This window comes from Haliaeetus albicilla, chromosome 24 (assembly GCF_947461875.1).
Source record: "Haliaeetus albicilla chromosome 24, bHalAlb1.1, whole genome shotgun sequence".
NCBI classification, from domain to species: Eukaryota; Metazoa; Chordata; class Aves; order Accipitriformes; family Accipitridae; genus Haliaeetus; species Haliaeetus albicilla.
In genome coordinates, this window is record NC_091506.1 from 8702504 (window position 1) to 8722094 (window position 19591).

General features: G+C 44.9%; 1 protein-coding gene across 2 annotated transcripts in view; it reads right to left on the reverse strand.

Annotated features, from left to right (window-relative positions):
* Nucleotides 1-3002: 3002 nt before the first annotated feature.
* Nucleotides 3003-19591, reverse strand: part of SYNPR (synaptoporin) — a 111914-nt gene continuing 95325 nt past the window's right edge. For both annotated transcript variants that reach the window (XM_069811959.1, XM_069811958.1), the window contains 3 exons: nucleotides 14651-14849; nucleotides 5544-5735; nucleotides 3003-4786 (listed from right to left, as the gene is read on the reverse strand). In XM_069811959.1, the coding sequence (XP_069668060.1) occupies nucleotides 4520-4786; nucleotides 5544-5735; nucleotides 14651-14849 (658 nt within the window). In that variant the 3' untranslated portion in view covers nucleotides 3003-4519. The remainder of the gene's footprint in view (nucleotides 4787-5543; nucleotides 5736-14650; nucleotides 14850-19591) is intronic.

Genomic DNA, 19591 nt, shown 5'->3' on the forward strand with positions numbered 1-19591 from the left:
TGGCTGTGGGGGTCCCCTGCGTGCAGGCAGCCAGCTCCCCCAGTTCCTTTGACAATCTAATGGATAAGGGATGAGCCCAATATTTTTGGTATGGTACTCATTTCCAGAAGGATGCCTGAAAATACTATTACCAAATAATTTTTCCTCTGAGAAATGTTTTATTACAGGACATTTAGACTTTAAAAAGGCAACTATATTCATAAAACCCTAAAATCTTATTAAAGGAGGACACAACAATAAAAATGTAAGAAAAGAAACTGGTAGCTAAATGCAACAAATGGGATGCCTCCCCACTGAACTATTAAAATCTCATATCGAAATGCTAAGATCTTCATTCTAAGGATGCATGGCATTGACAAATGATGGGACCAGATATTAATACTAAAATACAGATTATCGCTGCTGTTAGAAAATTCCAGGAGGAAAAGCTCTTGGGTTTAGTAGAAGGAGCCAATAAAAAGAAATCCTGAAAAAGAATAGTTAAGTCAGGGAAAGCATAAGCTAAGTAGCCCATCCGTTCACATATAGAAAGGTTTTGACTCAAATCTGGCTTAAAACTAGTAGACAGAGGACTGAAAGCTTATCACATGGTATGGCATAATATGAGAAGAACTTTTTCAGAAGGGCATGAAACAATACGTGGCAGTTTTTACTCAGTAGTTCTTTGTCTGCCTGTAATATTAACTGTGAAACTCTGGAGATATTGTCAGGAGCAGACTATAGACAGGCGCAATACATGTTGCATGCGACTGCCTCTTTCATCAGTACATCAGAGTTTCAGCCAAGAATAATTCAGGGCTAGAGCCTGAATTGCTCGTTCAGATTGAGAGCATATACAGATTGGGAATAATTAACCTAATCAGGTCAGGCAATTGCAATATGCATTCATGCAACAGGAGCACGAACTTTCTCCAAGTCCTGGCCATCATCGAGGCTGTTATGGGCTGCTCGACAGGCCATGGTGAAGGAGATTTTATCAGTCATTGGGAAAGGATCGCACAATAAAAAAATACCCTGTCAAGCAAGGGCACAGCCCTGTGGGCTGGATTTGCGTCTAAATTCATCCTTGTTTCCTTGATGTGCTGGGCAGGGAGCAAAGCAGGCTGCAGAGCCACTGGGTACCCAGAGGCTCGCTCCCTGCCCTCTCCAGCACATCCCTGTGGAGGGTGTGATGCTGCAGCTTCGCAAAGTGCATCCCCTCCCCGGTCAAGAGCCATGGGGAAACCCTAAACCAGCGCGTGAGCACACCTCTTCCTTGGCCTCTGAGGCACCTGGAGACAAAGTCCTGTGCTCCCTCGCCACACTCGCAGAGGTACCTGCCTCTCCTCCACAGCTCTACACTTCGTAATGCAGATGCGCTCCCATCTTGGGTAGCTGAGAAATGGGCTATAAAGAGAAACACATGGGAAAGCAGGAGGGACAGCACAGAAGATCAAGGAACATGTTTTTTCCCAGGCTGACCTAGTTATTTAACTAACTGGCAGAGATACTCACTAATGATGAAGTAGGAAAGCAATCGGGCTGTCAGCAGCAGTTTCACAGAGGATGCTCGAGTTTACTTAGCTATTTGTCTTAAAACATCAAATACAGTCTTTTCCATCTTGCTGCTCAACACTTTGCTATACAGTCGCTATTCCCAGTTCAAATCAACTTCAAATTTGTCAATGATTGCCAAAGGATGTGATAAGACTCGAATCCAGAGGAAACATTTTCTTACATAACACAGGCAAGTGCATGCATCCTTTTTGTTTTCACTTTTACTGCTGCCATACTATCTATGTTAATCTGAGAAGCTATAGATAAAGAGATTTTTCATCCCTCCTAATTCACAGTGAAGACTATAGTTCCCAGACAACAACAACCAGCTCAACTGTCCTGCATGGCAGCAAGGAGCTAATGTACCTGTGAAGATCTGGCCAACTGGGTAAAGCAAAGGACAAGTCTTGCATGAAAACATGTGCCTTTTTCACTACTTTTGTCAACTCTTCCACCAGCTCTGCCCTTCATGAGAAAATCTTAGATTTGGAGTTACGCACGTAATACGCAAAATAAGTCACCATCTTAATTCTGTCCCCAATCTTGTATTCGAAATTGCCCTTTGTCCTGGGGTGTCAGCTCCTGAGGGTTTGAAAGCTGCAGTTCCTGTGCTCGCATGGTTACACAGGAATTTTAGCTTGTTTGAAATGCAGGAATAAACCTAAGCAAAACTCAAGTTTCTAACCCTCAGCATTGGATAGAAAAGTTTGGACCCTTCTGGTCTGGGTGGAAAAGTTCATGAAGAGAAAGCTAGTTGACACAAAAAACTCTATTTCTAGTGGAGAGGCTTAGATAAACCAACCTGGGACATTCGTGATCAACTAAGACATCGTGGATTTTTTTCAGAAAAAAAAAAAAAAAGAAGTAGTTGGACTATGTGGAAGGGGGCATGAAGAGCATACATCCCATCCCTTGCCACACACACATATTTCACTTTCTCCTGGCTTGCCTATATCTAACTTTTTCCAAACTTAAAAAAGCAAGGAACAAAAGAACTGAGAGCCAAAATAAAATTTTTCATTGACCCAGAAAATTGTATTCTGCTCCCATTTGGAATACTAGGCCATTTAGATATTCTGGTTTGTCCTCTCTACAGCTCAAACATGGCTTTCCAGCAATCCACAGAACTGGGATAGTTAGCACAGTACTGGGCTAGTCCTACTGACAGGTAGAAAGAGAGGTGAAGAGGCAGGCAGGTATTACATTGCAGAGTTTTAAATTTTTTTTTTTTTTTAAACTTGTGATACTGACCTTTAATGACAAATGTCTGTAGAAGTGTCGTACTCCACTGTACATTAGAACAATCCTCATAAAAGTGTTAGAAAACAATAAGAATAACCGTTATTGTTAACTGTTATGTATGAACGACCAGTAAGGTCAAGCACAGGAAGAGTTATTTATCTTTAATAGTTATCTTAGTTATTTTGCAGTGACATTTTAATATTAACATACTCTGAAAACATGCATTGTATGCAATAACTTTATTAGGATCAAATAGATATCACAATATAGATTCATCCACCGAGTAGCCATAAATTGGTTACAACAATCATAGAAGAGACTAAGCTGTTTTAAGCTAAGATGCTTTCAACATTACAGCTCATACAATAAGATTATATACTGATACACTTTGATTTAGAAATGCAGATGATCAGTTTTGATTAGTATATTGTGCTTCAGGCTTTCATTTGTGTCAATGCATCCCATATGCTGTAGTGAGGAAGGGCTGAATTTCCCAGGGAGAAACCCAAACAGGCTACAAGTCTGGCTCTGGCTATTTTAGGATGAGTTCCTCTGAGCCTGGGTTATTTGGTCAATCCAGTTACATTCTCCGGTAGCACCAAGCTAGCGCTCAGAGCAGTGACAGAACAGAGGGATATCGAACAATCTTGAAACAGCATGGATGGAAAGGTTTTCTTACTATAAGAGGGTATAAAGGAATATTTATGCTTTGTAAGTTCACAACAATACACGCAGGTTTCATGTTTTGCTGTATCAAGCAACTGGGGATTTTCACATGGTTTTGTATACTGATATCTGCACCTCTGTTATCTTAGTTAAATAAATACCTTTGTAAACATATAACACAGTTACTTGGTCCTTATTCTCCACAGCTCACGTTAAAAGATTCACAAAACATCCATAGAAATAGTGATTTATAGAATGAATACTTAGCTGAGTTAAATGGAATAAACATTGGTCAGGTACCATATATACTACTGAATGCCATTTCAAGGAAAAACATTTTAGTTACAAAGCATTCAGAACTTGGGTAAGCCATATATTCAACTCTGCAAAATATATAAAAGATGCATACTTCTTTTAAACATACAGTTAACAAAATGTAGTGGCAGAAGTTGAGAAGTTCCATTTACACAGTCCAGACATTTGGTAGTATGAAACTGCTTATCCATGCACTAAATTACGGATGACTCAGTTAACTGAAATAATAGTAAAGTCTTCTGAAACAAAAAGGTATAACCAAAACAAATGCTCTGAAGAGTCACAGACAGGCAGTTTTGAAAATTTAGGTGCAATGTTACATGCATGGATATACAGAATAATCTGTAGAAATAATAGTAAACCACTTTCGTTTTTCACCAAAATGCAGAAGGAAATTCAGTTATATTATGCATATTAAATACTACAGACTTGAGGCTACAAAATGCTTCTACCATCTCGACACATACAAAACTACCATAAAGTTATCTCTACAGTACATACTACAACACTGACTCCAGGTCACCACCTGCGATGAGCATATCCGCCGTATCTGGCTAGTCAGGGAAAAAAAAAGGCCAACTCCAGCCCACCGGCCACCTCCCATCTGCCTCAGGAGGTAGGCTTAGATCTTCCATCGACACTAAACACCGTGTTGTAGTATTAATTTATGTAAAACCCTTAAAAATCTGGCACCACTGAAACTTGAGACGTGTTAAACTCTCTACATGTGAGGGATGCAAGAGCTCGTGCTGCGTGAACCCTAAATTTGATTAGCGAAGGAGGTTGGCCCGCTCTGGCCGTAGCTCTGGGACTGGCCGTATTCACCCACCTGGCCATAGGAGCCCGGCTGGTTGTAGCCACCGGCCGGCCCATAGCTGTCTTGGTTGTAGCCACCTTGGTTGTAGCTGCTGGGCTGCTTCTCCATGGTGTCTGGAGGGTGCCGCTGGCCCGAGGAATGCCAGCCCGTCTCCTTAAACACAAACCAAATGTTGCCTGCCCAGAGGATAAAGTTCAAGAAGCCAAAGACCTAGTGGGGGAGAAGAGGAGCTCGTCACCCGGCAGCCGCGGTCTCACAGCCCAGCCTAACCTTATGGACCCTGAAGGGTCCTGGGAAAGTCAAAGCGACTCCCAGCCCATCCTTCTCCCCAAACCTGCTGGAAAATTTTCTCAGCTTTGGAGCAAATTCCCAAATTCACCTCCTTTAGCTCACAAGGTGTTTGCTTTCCTTTTTGTCTCCAAAAAAAGTTGAGGTTTTAGGCCAAAATAATTTTTTTGTTCGAATACATAATCTAGTTTAAAGAAACTGTGGAAAGATAAAATTGAAAGAAAATAATTAAAAAGAGAGATACTAATTGGTCAGCTGGCCTGGACGGTTTCTTTTTTTTTTTTTTTTAAAACTTTCTGAAGACCAATTTTATGTTGGTTTTTTTGAGGATTTTTAAAGGCATCTGTAAGGCGCAAACCCTTTTCTTCCTAAAGGAGCGCACAGACCCGTTTTCAAAAGCGTTGCAGCGAGCAAGTTAAAAGCAGACAGGCCAACCAATGCACTTGGACAGCCACTTTGCTTTCTCCCCGTCCCAGCCCTACACGCTCATCCCGCTGCTGCTCCACAGCAGATAGCCATCGTGAGTCACGCTCTGCCTTTCCCCGCAGCAAGACTGTACTTCCAATTAAATAACTTCAGCTAACTGGTTTACACCAGCCGATTTAGGTCAATACACGGGTAAGAGAGATGACAATACGTTTGCAAGGTAAGGGTGAAAAGAATAATCAAAGTCACTTACAACCGAAGTGTTGAGGCTTGACATAACAGGGCTGCGAACAGGCAAGCATTTGTTGGACTGCTGTTTGCAGGCAGACATCAGTAACAGCACTTCGTCTGGGTCAGTCGCAATCTTTACATCTGACAGTCCTTTAGCCCAAGCAGATGAGCTCACTAGCCACAAGAATGAGAAGACCACTGTCACAATGAAATCCTAAAAGACAAATTAGTTAGAAGCATTATACTGGTGTGTCCATTAGGAAGAAAAAGTATTAAAAATTACCGCAAAACTGAAAGTTTGCATCAGAGGAGGGAAAAAACAAGAGCTTGTTACTTCATGGAAGGTTGCGATTACTGTCATCACCTACAGAGCTAATTTTCAGGAGTTAATTTTCAGCTAATTTCTTGATGTGCCTAATGGGCCAGAGCCCTTCAGCTGCCATTTGCATCTCCAACCTCAAGGCCAGATTCCCACAAGCGTGTGGCCGGTACCCAGGATACTGAGCTGCCTTGGAAACGTGGCTGTTCACAGCACCTGGCTGATGAATTGGGATCAATTAAAAAATATAGATGCTGGGAAAGGAGCTGGGCCCTCCTGAGGGCTGGCTCTCGCCCCGGGTGCTCCTACGGACAGCCGGGGTGGGTTTCCGACACGAAGCGTTTCCATCTGCGGCAGCATCTCAGGGAGAACCTGAAACTGGCTAATCCTCAGCTACCAGATGAGGAGTTTTCTCACCAGCTACAGGTAAGGCCAAATGTCCCTGCTGCATGAGCCGTGCAGCCACTAATTATCACGAGCGAACAAATAAACAGCAAGACTTGCCAAGCACAGAGACTCCTCAGCTCCTCTCTGTCCTGGTAAAGCATTTGCTCCTAATTGCCATCCATGTGAAGAGAGGGGAGAAGGGGTGGCGGTCCCTCCGGGATCCAGCGCCTCCGAGCAGCTCTGCTCTGAACCACTCTGCTCACTTTTCCCTCGAAAGACTCTCAGGAGCACACACAGGCATAAACTTCTCCTTGTCTTAGCCAGAACAAGTGGCCAAGTGACACTGTTGTTGTGTGGGTTTGGGGGGAAAGGAGGGAGGAGGTGTGATTTTTCAAGCTTTCTTGTGTCTTGCTAAAACAGAAGAGCCTTTCTGCTGTCAGATTTCATCCCATCTGTCAGCCCCCAACAGATGGTAGAGGTGCCAAAGTCTAACATACCACTAACTGCATCGCTGCGTCTTGATATCCCACCTCCCATGGGGGCTCCTTCCCCTTCCCCCTTACAAAGTAAAGGTGTACATGGAAGGAAGAGAAAACGTTCATTAAGAACACAGCGTTTTGGGTCGCTATCCAAAGAAATAAGTGATCCCTAGGAAACATCATTCTCACCTTCTACGAGCACACCTGACATTTGGGGAAGGAGCTCTCTGCGGCACCGCAAGGACGGAGGACGCGAGCCCCCGTCACGACGGAAGAGGCACCAGTCAATAAACCAGCCGCACAAGTGAGCCATGAACAAAGGATTTCTCCGCTCACGCAGATGGGATTAAATTAACTGTGCTTGGATGCGTTCCCAAAGGACACATCCTTCTCTTTTAACAGTGCCACGATTTGTTTTCTGCAGGCCTGTGTCTGCCACCAAGCTTTGAGCTCCCCTGATCTCCCTTCGTGCTGCCCAAATGGGCTCTCTTGAAGAGCGTGAAGCCCAGGAGTTGACAACAATCTTAACACCCAAAGAGACTCTGGGTAGGCAGAGGCATATAGCCCAGAGTAATTTTTCTTCTCAGGGAGATTTCCAGCAAAAGAAATTATTGTATCTTATATGTCCTAGCAGTAACTGAATGAGAAACGAACTCCTAGAGGCAAAAGTTCAAATGCAAACATTTCTTAAAAATTCCAGCTGGTAGAAACACCAGATATTCACTGAGCTGTGGATTACGATGGATGGGATATGCTCTTTATTTGCTATAAGGCTTGACGTGTTATCTACCTGGATGCCAAGCCCCCATATAGGTTCCGATTGACACAATAGATGGGGACACACCAGAGTTTTGGGGAATACATTTTTTAAATGACAAGAAATTCTCTCTCAATGCCACCACACTTTTAGACTCTGCAATCAGTGCGGTGGCAATAGCAATAAAATACATGCGTAACAGCAGGTAGAAATTTGAAGAAAACAGAGACAAACTGACCAAAATTGGTTGGTCCTAAAGGGACTATGTATTTCATGTTATTTCTCAGGTCTTGTCTTCTCCATCTCACCCCATCCTCCAGGCTTCTGCTGACGTCCTCTGCTCCCCTGCACCAGGGTGTCCACCCAAGCCTAACCCTGCCCGATCCTGCCCTCTCTGCCATGAATTCCTCTATTTGAGAGCAGATCAGAGCCTTGGGGAAAGGGTCCCTGCTCCTGGGGGGGGCTGGGATCAGTCCTTTTATACAGGAACTCCCCAAAACTGTAAAGTCTGGCTGGGCGCAAGAAACACACTGAGCCAAAAGGGAAAGATCGCACGGTGGGACTCGGAGAAGAAACGATGCAGCCCGTTTGCCAGCCAGCCAGCAGCTTGTCAAGAAGATAGAAGAGAAAGGCTAATGAAACATCAGGATTTTTTCAGCAGGTGCTCTCACCAAGGCTACATGGCCAGACTCGGGCTCTTGGAAGATTTGTTCCGTCTCCTCTGCGCCGTGCAGGAGCAAAATACACGACTAGAGCAAACTTGCGTCTTCCTATTTATTTTGAATCTTTGCTAACCTTCCTCTTTGGCTGGAACTTGAACCTCTCTTGTTTTCAAGTGGGTTTGGATTTCTGGCTGAACATTTTCACAGCTCTGGGTGGAACAGAGTTACAAGATAATGACATGCTGAAAATAAAAGTGAATTTCAAGCTAAGCTGTTCTGTGGCTTAATGCCTATCTGGGGAATTTCTCCTTAGTAATTAAAGCCAGAGTGTCTGCATACTAAAACAAATCTTGCATTTGAATGTTTAATATCCCCATAGCATGGGTGGTTGTTTTTTTTTTCCTTTGGAACAAAGTAATTTTGGTAGTTGCTCTCTTGAAATGGTGCCTACAGATCTCTTCGGTGTGTATTGTTGTATGGTTACGCTACACTCCTAATTGCAAAGTTTCTTTCTCAGATCTCAGCTGAGATACTTTGGTCTGCCTACAGGTGCCTTTGGGAAGGAGGCAAAATAGGAAAGTGTAGGAGAAAGCAGAAAACAAGATTTAAAATATGCTGAATATCCAAGGAGGGAGTTTTTAAGAGCCTGAAGTATGTGTAACAGGAAAAAAAAATTCTTGCTGCCTTTTTCAAGTTGAAACTTGCTATTACTGAGTTTGCCAAAAAAAGCCTACTTGGAACAATTTTATACATTATATGTTTTAGAACAGAACTGTGAATGCCTTTTCTTTTCACGGTAACTGAAACGTTTCTCCTTGCTATGAAGCTACTGGCTTTTGCAAAATGCCTGTCTGTGGAGGGGGCAGTCACTTACAGTCACTTAAGTCTCCCGAGCGCAGTTTCGGATCCCCCAGCGTCCAGCATAATCTCCCCCAGCCAAAAGCATCTGCAGAAGCTGCTTGTCCACTTGGAAAGGGGACGAGTTTTGTCTGCTCCGAGCGGATCGGTGGCTTCAGCACCCCCCGGAGCACCGCAACGCACGTGTCCCCACGCGCACTCTGTGCCCTGCTCTCCCTCCCGGCCGACGTGGTCCAAGTTTGGCAGGACAGCCCTGGGCTGTTATGTTTGAAAACATGTAAAACCTCAGCTCTGGCCTAGCCGGAGGGTGCCTGGCATCCCTGCCGCGCTTGCGCTCCCTCCTCCCTCGTTGAACCGCAGCTGCTGGCCCTGTCACTGGCTTCCACACGGGGCTTTCCATGCCTCTCCGCAAGCGTTTCCATCCGCTAACGCTCGCGCTACAAAACCTTTTCATTTGACAAAACCCTCTCGTACATTTACAGCATACAAGGGAGCAACTCCTCAAACGCCGAAGCCTATAAACCCCCCCAGCCGGAGCCTGCCTAGCCCGGCAGCACTGCCAACAGGTTTCATGGACAGCCACGCGAGAGCAGAGGGAGATTTCTTTACCCCAGCAGGGGCAAACCGCTCAGAGGATTTGCTCCCACAGTCACAACCGACCTAAAAACTCAAGAACCGCTCCAGCAAAAGCCATAGCCCTGGCCCTAGCCTGGAAAAGTGGCCAACAGCAGGTTGTTGCAGGCAGCAAACACCTTCCTACAGTGACATTTTAGATCTTTTTTCACTTGAACAAGGTCCCAACCCAGATTTTTCTGCCAAATGAAGCTTTGAAAGAATTACACGCTTCTTGCAGTGGTGTACAGCCTGGCAAGCTTGCTTCTGGCAGGGACATGTAGAGACCTTTGGGAGGCACCAGCATGTACAGCAAGGTCACCATGGCTTGTGTTTCAAAAGGGAGATGACAACAGCGGGCTGAAAGAGCTCTTTGATATGCAAAGAATTATTCAGGTTATTCATAATTTCATTTTTTAACTGCAAAGGATTCAGTCTTTGTTTTTACAGATGGCTCTTTATTCTTTTCCTATCCATTTTCTAGAAAACTGGACAAAGGGGAGGAAAAAACCCATATAATCAAAGACATCTCCAAAGAGCAGACTAGGAGTGTACTTAACACACTTGGTCCACAACATATGTAAAGAACTAAATGCCTTTCTGCTTAATGTGATTATTCACAGGACTCCAGATGCAAGGGAAAGATCTCATCTTCTTACATGTAAGCATCTTTATGCACTGTAAGAATGAGATTATCAAGTAATCACTATAAAAATGAAGTATCTCTTTTCAGGGCTATGTCAGTCACTTTTCTTGCCTAAATAATTTTATGCTTCTATATTAATTGATTGTAATACTAATAAAGTGATTTACATTTATACATGAATGCATGTGGTTTTTCATGGCCAATCTATAACTTCCAAAAGACAAGCCTGAAAGTCCATAAAGACAAGAGTTGTCAGTGTGCGTTTTAAATGGAGTACGTATGAGGTATTAGAAACTATGGAAAAAGTAAGAATTCTGAGTGATGGGTATTGATCGACCGTGACTATTCTTTCCTTTATTTTCCTACTCCAGAGGTATATGGAAGCATCTACCCCTTATCCCCTAACACTTCAGCACAGGACAAACTGTTGGTTCGGTTACTCTCTGCTTGCAAGCAGCTGTAAACGTATAGGTCTGAAGCAGGGCACCAGGACAGAGGTGCTTGGGGTGGCAGCCCCAGGGTGCAGCTCATCTCTGCTCTCACTGCAAACCAGCAATGCCTCCCCAGGGTACGAGGGGTTACACCAGTGGAAACCAGCTTAGGTTGGTCCGAGAGATGCAGATATACTGAAAACTGGTGAGATTCTGTACATCGCATTCATTAAAATCTAAGTCACCGTCTCCAATTAATTTCTTTAAAATGTTTCTGGCTCTTGAGCACTAATCAGTCATTTGAGAAACTGGCTTGGACTTGTTGTAACCGAGGCGTACACGTGCATCAGGCGGGAGTTTGCAACGAAATTAAATTCACAGCTGCAGTTTGCAGAGTTCAGAGACACACTGCACATATCTATTAGGTATTCAATCCCTGGTAAACTGCTCCTTCATCCTTTAGGAATGGGGAATCCAAGGTCCTCTCTTAGGTTTGTCTATCCAGTATGAAGCTCCCCCCGACATGATCTCTCCGTGGAGCCAGTGGTGCAGGCGGAGGGCACACACGGCAAGGGCTCCCTGCTGACAGCCCTGTGGGAAGGGCTGACTCCCACCTCCATCACGGATGAGTAACACAACTGGGGCCCTGTGTGAGCAAAACGAAGATTTTTATCCCCAAAACGGGACAGGCGATGTTAGCAACAGACACGGCTCACTGCGCACTGAATAAGATATGCCAGTGCCAGCCAAAGAGCCATGGAAGGAGTTAATGGCTTCTCCTACTGGAAATATTTCCTTGCCATGATGTCTCACTTCACACTGAACGTTAAAATATTTTTCCACAGTTAAAGTGATGCTTCGCTGAGATCTCAGCACATGCAGTTGGGTTTCCCTATATCTGTATAAACAAGGTAAACTTGAAACATTTGTGACTGAAATTTTCTCTGCGAGTTTCTCGTGACTTAGCGGTCATTAAATTCTTTATAATCATATCTTCTGCATCCAGTCAGGCCGCTGTGAGTTGGTAATGTATTGATGGTGCTCTGACTGGCTGTGCAAAGGTTTTTGAAAAAATATTTTAAAATTTCAAGTGAGAGTTTTTTTCCCTCTCTCCGCTTCTCCTGTCATACTCATTTTTCAAAGCCTGAAAATTTATCAGGAGGAAAGGCAGCCAGCTCTGAGAGGGTGCTGCTTAAAGGCAGATGTCACCCCAGACTGAGCAAATATCAAGCCAAAAGGAAGTACAAGGCTTAAAATGGGAATGGTTTTAAATACGAAATGGTGATCAGGCACTGCAGCAGAAGCAAGGACAGATGAAACTATCATCTTCTAACTCTTCACTAAGAGGTAGAGAACTGGTAGTCTGGAAACGATGCCTGGCACACAGATCCCACCTGATGAAGAAGAAGGAGTGAGGGCTGCCCTGCCTCCTGCACCGACACGTGCTGGGGACCGCTGGCTGGACTCAGGCGTGCACAAAGCACCTCACAGATTTCTGCAGCGCTTTTCTTTGGGAGGAACAATCTCAGGGATGAGACATACTCACACATCCGATCTGATCTATGTGTGATCTTGCTGGGTACGTCAGTTCAGCGTAGCATCTGCCTGGAGCTGGAAGATGCGTCGCCTGCCTCCTTTGCGCAATGTGTCACATCCCTTAGGTGAGCCCTGCAGCCGTGGGAAGCTGGTTTTCGTTCTGAGTTTCCCTTGACCTTTGAATTCCTCTCGGCTACAGCTGCTTGCTTTTTCTCTGCCTGGGGCTCTGCCTTTCCCCTACACCTCCACTGCACAGCAGGACTCACACCCTGTCCCAGTCAGGCTGTGGTGCTGCAATCATTGCACTGGGCAGCCTCCGGAGACACCAGCAAGGATGAGGTCCAGGTGAAAAAGCGTCTTTTTTCTAAAAATAGCCAACACAACAGAGCTGGCAGTGCAAAGGAGATGCTGGAGCAGGTGGCTGGGGCCGATGGGACTCCCCTCCTGGCAGGCGTAAGCTGAGCGTTAACCCTCAGCCACTTCCCAACACCACTCACTGGCAGGAGCTGCTTTTGCTGTAGGACAAACTCAGAAGCATCTTTATATTCTGAAAAAATAAGCTCATTTAGGCTTGGTTTAAAGACTGGGAAATTGCAACCAGAAGGTTTGGTAACAGACTGCTTAAATTTAACCTGTAGATTAAATTACAATCTATTACATAGAACAAATTAAATCAATGCCACGTTAATGCTGTAGTGGATTGCACCGTGTATCCTCTGACAAACATGACTGCAGCAGCTGTATCAAGAAAGTCCTGGAAAATGGCAAACGGCCTCATCATAATCTGACGTGTTAGTATTATTTTTCCTCTTTCCTTTTTCTATTGCTACACAGGATAATGTGGTTGGTCAGAAGAAAGAATTATTTCCTGCAAGAAAATGAAAATGGCAGATCTCTGCAACTAATTCTTCAATGAGACAGTTTGAAATGAGATATTACTTGATATCAACTGAATCAAGCAGAAGCAAGGCACTTTATTTATTTACTGTTTCTGTAGGGACCCCTTTATCTTGCCTGTTCTACCTCTCCTCTGTGAAGATTTCCCTTCCTTTCCTCACTGTTTTCTAGGGAGAGATGAAAGGTCCCATTCTTCCCAAATAAAGAAGATTCATTTCCTTTGATGTGGAACGAGAATTTTTCCTTCTGTAACAATTCATCAGTTCTGAATTATGCAAACTTAAATAAAACAACTCACATCTCCTTGCAGCAGGAAAATCTTTCCCTCAAAACCCTGTGATGCTAAGATTACCTTCCTACAGTTTAATCTTTTGCTTACCATTACTGTAGTTGTTTCCTGTAACAGGTACAGCCTTTCTGTGCTGGTGATTTATTTTCCTTTCTGTTATATTTTTCTGATGCTCTTTAGTGGTGGCTTTCAGTCACTTAAGGACAAGTCTCAGCCAAATGTCAGGTTTCTGTCAGTCATAAAACTTTAGATTTTTCTGAAATCCAAAACTAACTCATTCCTTACGTCAGTCCTCACTAAACTCCCCCTGCCTTCCCTTTGAATTGCTCTCCTCAGACCAAGACTTATACTTCCTCTACCTTAGCATAACCTTATCCTTGCAGTCATGGAGGAGAGAGTTGCCCATGGAAGGGAGAGTGTGCTGCAGCCCTACGGCCCACAGGTGCTGAGACCTGACCCAACTTCATCGCAGCGGAGGATCAGCACACAGCCCTTCACAGCCTAGCAAGACCAAGGGGTATCTCACAGGGCGGGATGCACGGACACCTTGAACAAAATAGCTCTCGCTGGCTTCACAGTCTTGATTTATGAGAAAGCAAATGCACAGCAGCACTTGCTTTTTATCACAAGCCTTGAGGAATCAGTAAAAAGAAAAATAAAGGCACAAACAGCCACAGCTTGACGGGTGCATAGAATGATAACTAGAAAGTGAGGAGCCTCATAAACCAGCATGGAGACACGAACGAGCTGGGAGCTCAGGTAATACTGGAAAACCAGCCACATAAGTCTCCAAAGGAAAATAATTTGGCTGAACTCAGCAGTAATTAGCAATAAGCAATCTCCCTGGCTAGGCTTTGGTCAGGGACATGGTTTTATTTATCTGTTAGGATGATGCCTAAGATCTCTTCTTCCCTTTTTTCCCCCACTGATGAAGCTGTGTTGTCACAGATGTATGGCTTGGACCCCAATCCTGCAACATATTCATTATTTGTGTGAACATCATCACTGCAGGCAGTGGGGGCAAAGCAGGGAATCCCACAAGTACATACAAAATTAGGACTAAACTCCACCTGCATAGTCTCTGTTACCCTTGATGATAAAAGTTTAAATCGCCATTAAGATAAAAAACCCAGGTGAATGCAGAGATGCTTTGGACATTGGGCCATTTGGATCTCCCAGACCACGCCACAGCCTCAGCCACCAAAAAAGCAAGAGGTTAAGACCTATGCCTGAAAATGCTGCAAATGCACACTTACAATTAGAGGGCCTCTATTGTTTTCACGGTACTTGTTCTGGAAGAAGATATAAACCACGGTGGCAGCCAGCGAGTAGAGGAAGGCGAAGACTGCAATGGTGACGAAGAACTCCGCCGAAGAAGAGAAGTCCCCTATCAAGGACAGCTTCTCTCGGCGCTTGCCTTCACAAGTGGGAGCATCGAAATTCACTTGATGCAACCTGGAAAACATCCCAAAGAGCAGCAGGTGAAGTACAGAAAAAGGAAACTGTTACCTGAATAAAGAAATAAATACATTTGCTCTGCCTCCCTATCTCGTTCCTGATGCACATTGATCCCCTGCTTGAATAACTGGCCCTATAAGTAGTCTGTGCTCTTCAGAGCTGCTCATACGCGTGAGGTTACTTCCATGTGAGCATCTAGGTGAGACTGAGGACCTGAACACATGTTTTAATCAATCTCAGAGAAAAGTTGATGTTCCAATGTCTTGGTACAATCCCCCCCTTCCTCTCTGGGGTTTTGCCATGGCAACAACTGAAAAAGGATAAGATAGGAAATTATTTGATTCTCGAATTCTTATAATCAAGGCAGCAGAAAACAGGTCTTATCCTCTATATTAAGGCCACAGGATACCTGTGTTTGGAAGCTCATGACTTCCTTGTGTAAAACTGCCTAGTGCACAGCTATCTGTGGCTGTTAGCCCATGGGACTGTGAGCCATACAGTGCCTCTACATTAAAAGCTTTTAAAACCAAGTGGCAGCAGAAATACGCAACTCGGGTCAAAGAAACAGTCCACATGCCCTGGTTTAAGTAATCAAAGCCCTAACCTTGTACTCATGCACTGTTTGCAAGCAGCGACCAAGCTGATAGATCCGTGGTACAGTCTGGCAGCTCGCGCCAGACCCTTTTTTGCTGTAATAATTTTAATTTCTGATTCACAAAGAGAAAGGGGATCCTTGGAGAGGGTACTTTGGCAAGTCCCCTTGCATAGCCCAGATTAGCATCAGTGGGGACATGGGGCCCCATGAAGGATCACGCTGTTCTGCTCCACTCAGGGAGAGCGGAGGGGATGAAGCCAGCAGCAAGTTAACGGCAGCAATTAAAGAAGTTATGATCTGGTGCAGAGAAAGGATGAGGCCTTCTGGGAGACATTCCTCTGCTCAAGGGCAATTAATGTGTGCAACAGCGAGCCAACGGCAGCAGCAGCCATGAATATATGACTAAATAAAAAGTTAGGTCCCCAGAGGAAAACAAAGTACCCGCAGTAGAAATCACAGAAGATGGATTAATGGACGTCGGAGGATTGCATGACTTTTGCTTTTCCTGGTCCAAACTAAATGTACCCGAACGCGTAGGCAGAACCTTTTCATCAGCGGTTGATGCATAACGCCGGTTGTTTGCCTCAGGCATTTTCTTCCCTGAGCTTCTGTCGCTATAGTAGTGGTGGGATGAAAACAAGAAACGCGTCTGCCTAGATTGTGGAGATGAGCAGCGGCTGACTCGCCTCCCCTACGTGAACGCAGCAAAGTCTGATGAAAACTGAACACACAAGAGAGACTCTAATGCTCGTGATCAGACAGTTTCCTGAGTTGGTTTCAAAGCTTCCTGGCATCAGTGCATACACACTTTTCGTCAGGGCTTATTGTTCTTTCCTAAAGGGGGAGAAGAAAGGGGAGGGAAGATTTCCTAGTGCCTGTCACGCCAATTTTTCAGCCTGGAGAGAAAGTGGGTTTGTTTTACCCATCACCAAGATTACGGAAAGATTTGAAAGGCATGATTTGCACGGTCAGAAAAGAAAGCTTTCTCTGCTTTCCTCATGCCCAGCTGCTCGGGTGTTGTATTGACACAGAACGAAACCGGGAAGCCAGTTCAAAACCCGTTGAAAACAGTGGCAGCCTCTGTGGAGTTTTGGATCAGGAAGAAACTTGACCCCATCCCTCCTTCCCCAGGGGAATGCAATGCTGTGCAGCCAGAGGGGCTGTGCTCATGGTCCTCCTCAGGTCCTTATCTCTACTTCAGGGCTCGAGGCTGGGTTCAAGCCAGGTTTCACCACCTTCCACCCAGCCCGCGGGTCTGCAGCCTGGGGCAGGCAGGACACCTGCGATGGTGTCATCGCAGAGCCAGACCTGGGGACCACCCTGTGCTCCCATCCACTGGCAGACCCAGGGCTCCCCGATCAGCCCAGACTTTGCAACACAACACAGAGGCATTCAAGGTTGTGTGGTTTTTTGTTTGGTTGGGTTCTGTTGTTGGTTGTCCCCCTCAAACCACCAAATGCTTAAGCAGCATTTTCTGGCTCTTACATAATTAACCGTGTTTGCTGTGTTCGAACTGCCGCACTCGGGTACCACAGCTGCTTTCTTCAAGGGCCCCGCTGCAGGATGCGGTATCTGCTTTTCCAGCTGAGCACAGCGAGGAGGCTCCGGCCCCTCCCGGGAAAGCCAGGCTTTGCTGCGATGGTGGGAGCTCTACGGTTTTATGTTACCACCTCACACTGCAAATAGGCTTTAGAGAATTGCTCTGGCCCTCACATTACTTGCACAAGCACTATGGAACTGGGCCGAGTTACGTTAAATACAATCCAATTGCTTTGGGGAAAAAAAAGAACAAGGCACTTCTGTGTGCATTTTATTGTGTAAAACATGTCTTTAGGGTAGCATTTTTCTTCTTCCCTGGAGTCCTGAAATAGCACACCGGGCAACGCATGGTGTTGCAAGTAGCAGTTCAAACTCCTGCACGTATCAAAGATGAAATAACTTAAGGAATGTTTCTAACAAGATTTAGACTGGGAGTTGCTGCCCACCCCCTGCCCCTCCGACTGGCCTCAGTCACCACAGCCCCGTCCAGTCTAATCACCAACAACCCACCAGCCTTTCTGAAACATGGTAAAGTAACTGAGACCACTTTCCTTTTCTATTCCCTGTTTTCCTGACTGCACCTTGGTTCTGAATCATAAGACAGAAAAAAAAAATGTTCATATATCATATTAACATCACACTCGTATCTTCCCAGCAGGGCTTTTGTGGCCAAGCATCTGTCGGGGATACCAGATCACAGAAGCCTTCTTCCATCAAGTTATTTTTATTCACTTGCTTTTCTTTTTAGATTTCCCTAGCCTCTTAAGAGGATGTGCAGTAATTGGTGCCTCTTGTGGCCACCTCACCTCTGCCCAAACAACCAAGATCTCAGTTGTGCGAAGGGCCCCAAAATAGATCGTGACTCAGACCTGGGAAGAGGAGACGTGGCAGCGAAGAGAGATGAGTGAGCCAAGCCCTGGGGTGGTTAGGGTGGATGCCGACTTCACAAGATGCATTTGAAAAGTTTCTTTAAAGCAGGGGAGGATCAGTGAGAGAAAATCCAGTTTTACTAATCGAAACCTCTTTGATCTAGAATGGCATCTCAGAGAGAAAGCTCTGATTTTTCCACCGATGTTGCTGAGTCAGCCTTTCTGGGGGCAGGGTGGCTTGGTGATGACTCACAAGAAATTAACTGCCTCTACCTCTGCCTCCCACTTTTGATGTAATTCTACCTGTTCGGCCTTTTACTTCCTTGTGACTTATTCTTGTTTCATCTTCTCTTATCTCTCATTCTTTACACCCCACCTTTTCCTTCAAGTCATCCTTGGCCAGTGTCTTCCTTCTGCTGCTTTTCTTACCTCCAGCACCACCCCTGCATTTCACCTTTGCCTCTCCATGTCCTAAATAAAATCAGGAGCCCCGAGAGTGACCCTCTGCATTTTGTTAATATCTGAGCAATACTGTTGGGCTGCATTAGCAGAAGTGATTTTCGCTGATTGATGGACAACGCAAATAAGGAACACTTCAGTAATAAATTTACCTAATTAGGGAAAAAAGTAATGAAAAACCTTTCCCCCCTAAAGTTCCTCTAAAAATGAGCTGGACAGTGCTTTTTGCCCTGTATTGTGCTAAGTCTTGTTATTAATCAAGAAATAAAGCTGATGACTCAGGAATGTGACCTTGCACCCCACACTCAGCAGAGCAGCACTAAGGTCAGCCTTGCTGCTCATCGCTACCAACACCATCCCCTTCGCCTGCTGGGTCTGTTTGCTAACAACAGCTGCCATTGCCAAGCCATCCAGGTCTGAATTCCCTCAAATTCACTTGAATCTGAAGCAAGTCCACCGAAGGCAGTCAAGTTTCACTGATGAAGTCACAGTAATTAAAGGCTTCTGAGATTTCTTCTACCATTTGGCAAACTTTCCGTTGCCGTGGGAAATATGATGACAAGACAGCTCTATTGTCTAGCTTGACAAGATCAAAAGAAGGCAGGAATGTTTTACAGTGAAAAAAAAGGATTTTTACATTGTTCCACAATAGCGAAGAGCAGCTACGTTTTCAGACACTAATTACCCCTGCTCTGAAAACAATACATGAAGCCAGACACACCGAACAAAGCCACAGCTGTGACATGTGCGTGGGGGAGCAGAAGCTGTGCTCTCTCCATGTAAATGTGAAGTTGCTTTCCCTTCCTGAACTTCCTTAGTCCAATATTCAAGCCACGATTTGCTTTTAATTATAGCCCCTCTTTTTTTCAAGCAGCTGAGTCCACCTGATGATCCTTGAGCACAAAAATGGTCAGAGCCAACCGCCCCAAAGACCCGTCTCGTCCCATGTCCCACTCTACCAGCAGACACAGAAGAGCCCAAGCAGGAGAGTATGCACAAAGTGATCTAAACTTGTCTGACCCACAAAACCTCCCCCTATAGCAACGCACAGAGGGCTTAGACTTGAAACCAACAGAACATGCAATTAACGGCAAGTACGTGCTCAAGTATTATTGATGAACCAGCACAGATTTCCTCTCCTGGGCTTTGATCAGCGCCTGGATTAATAAATAACAGATAAAGTTCTGCCTCCAAAAATTCTCAATGGGGGTTAGTGTTTCTCCATTCCTCTACTAGGATGTGGTGAAAAACAGGCAAAAAAAAAAAAAAAAAAAAAG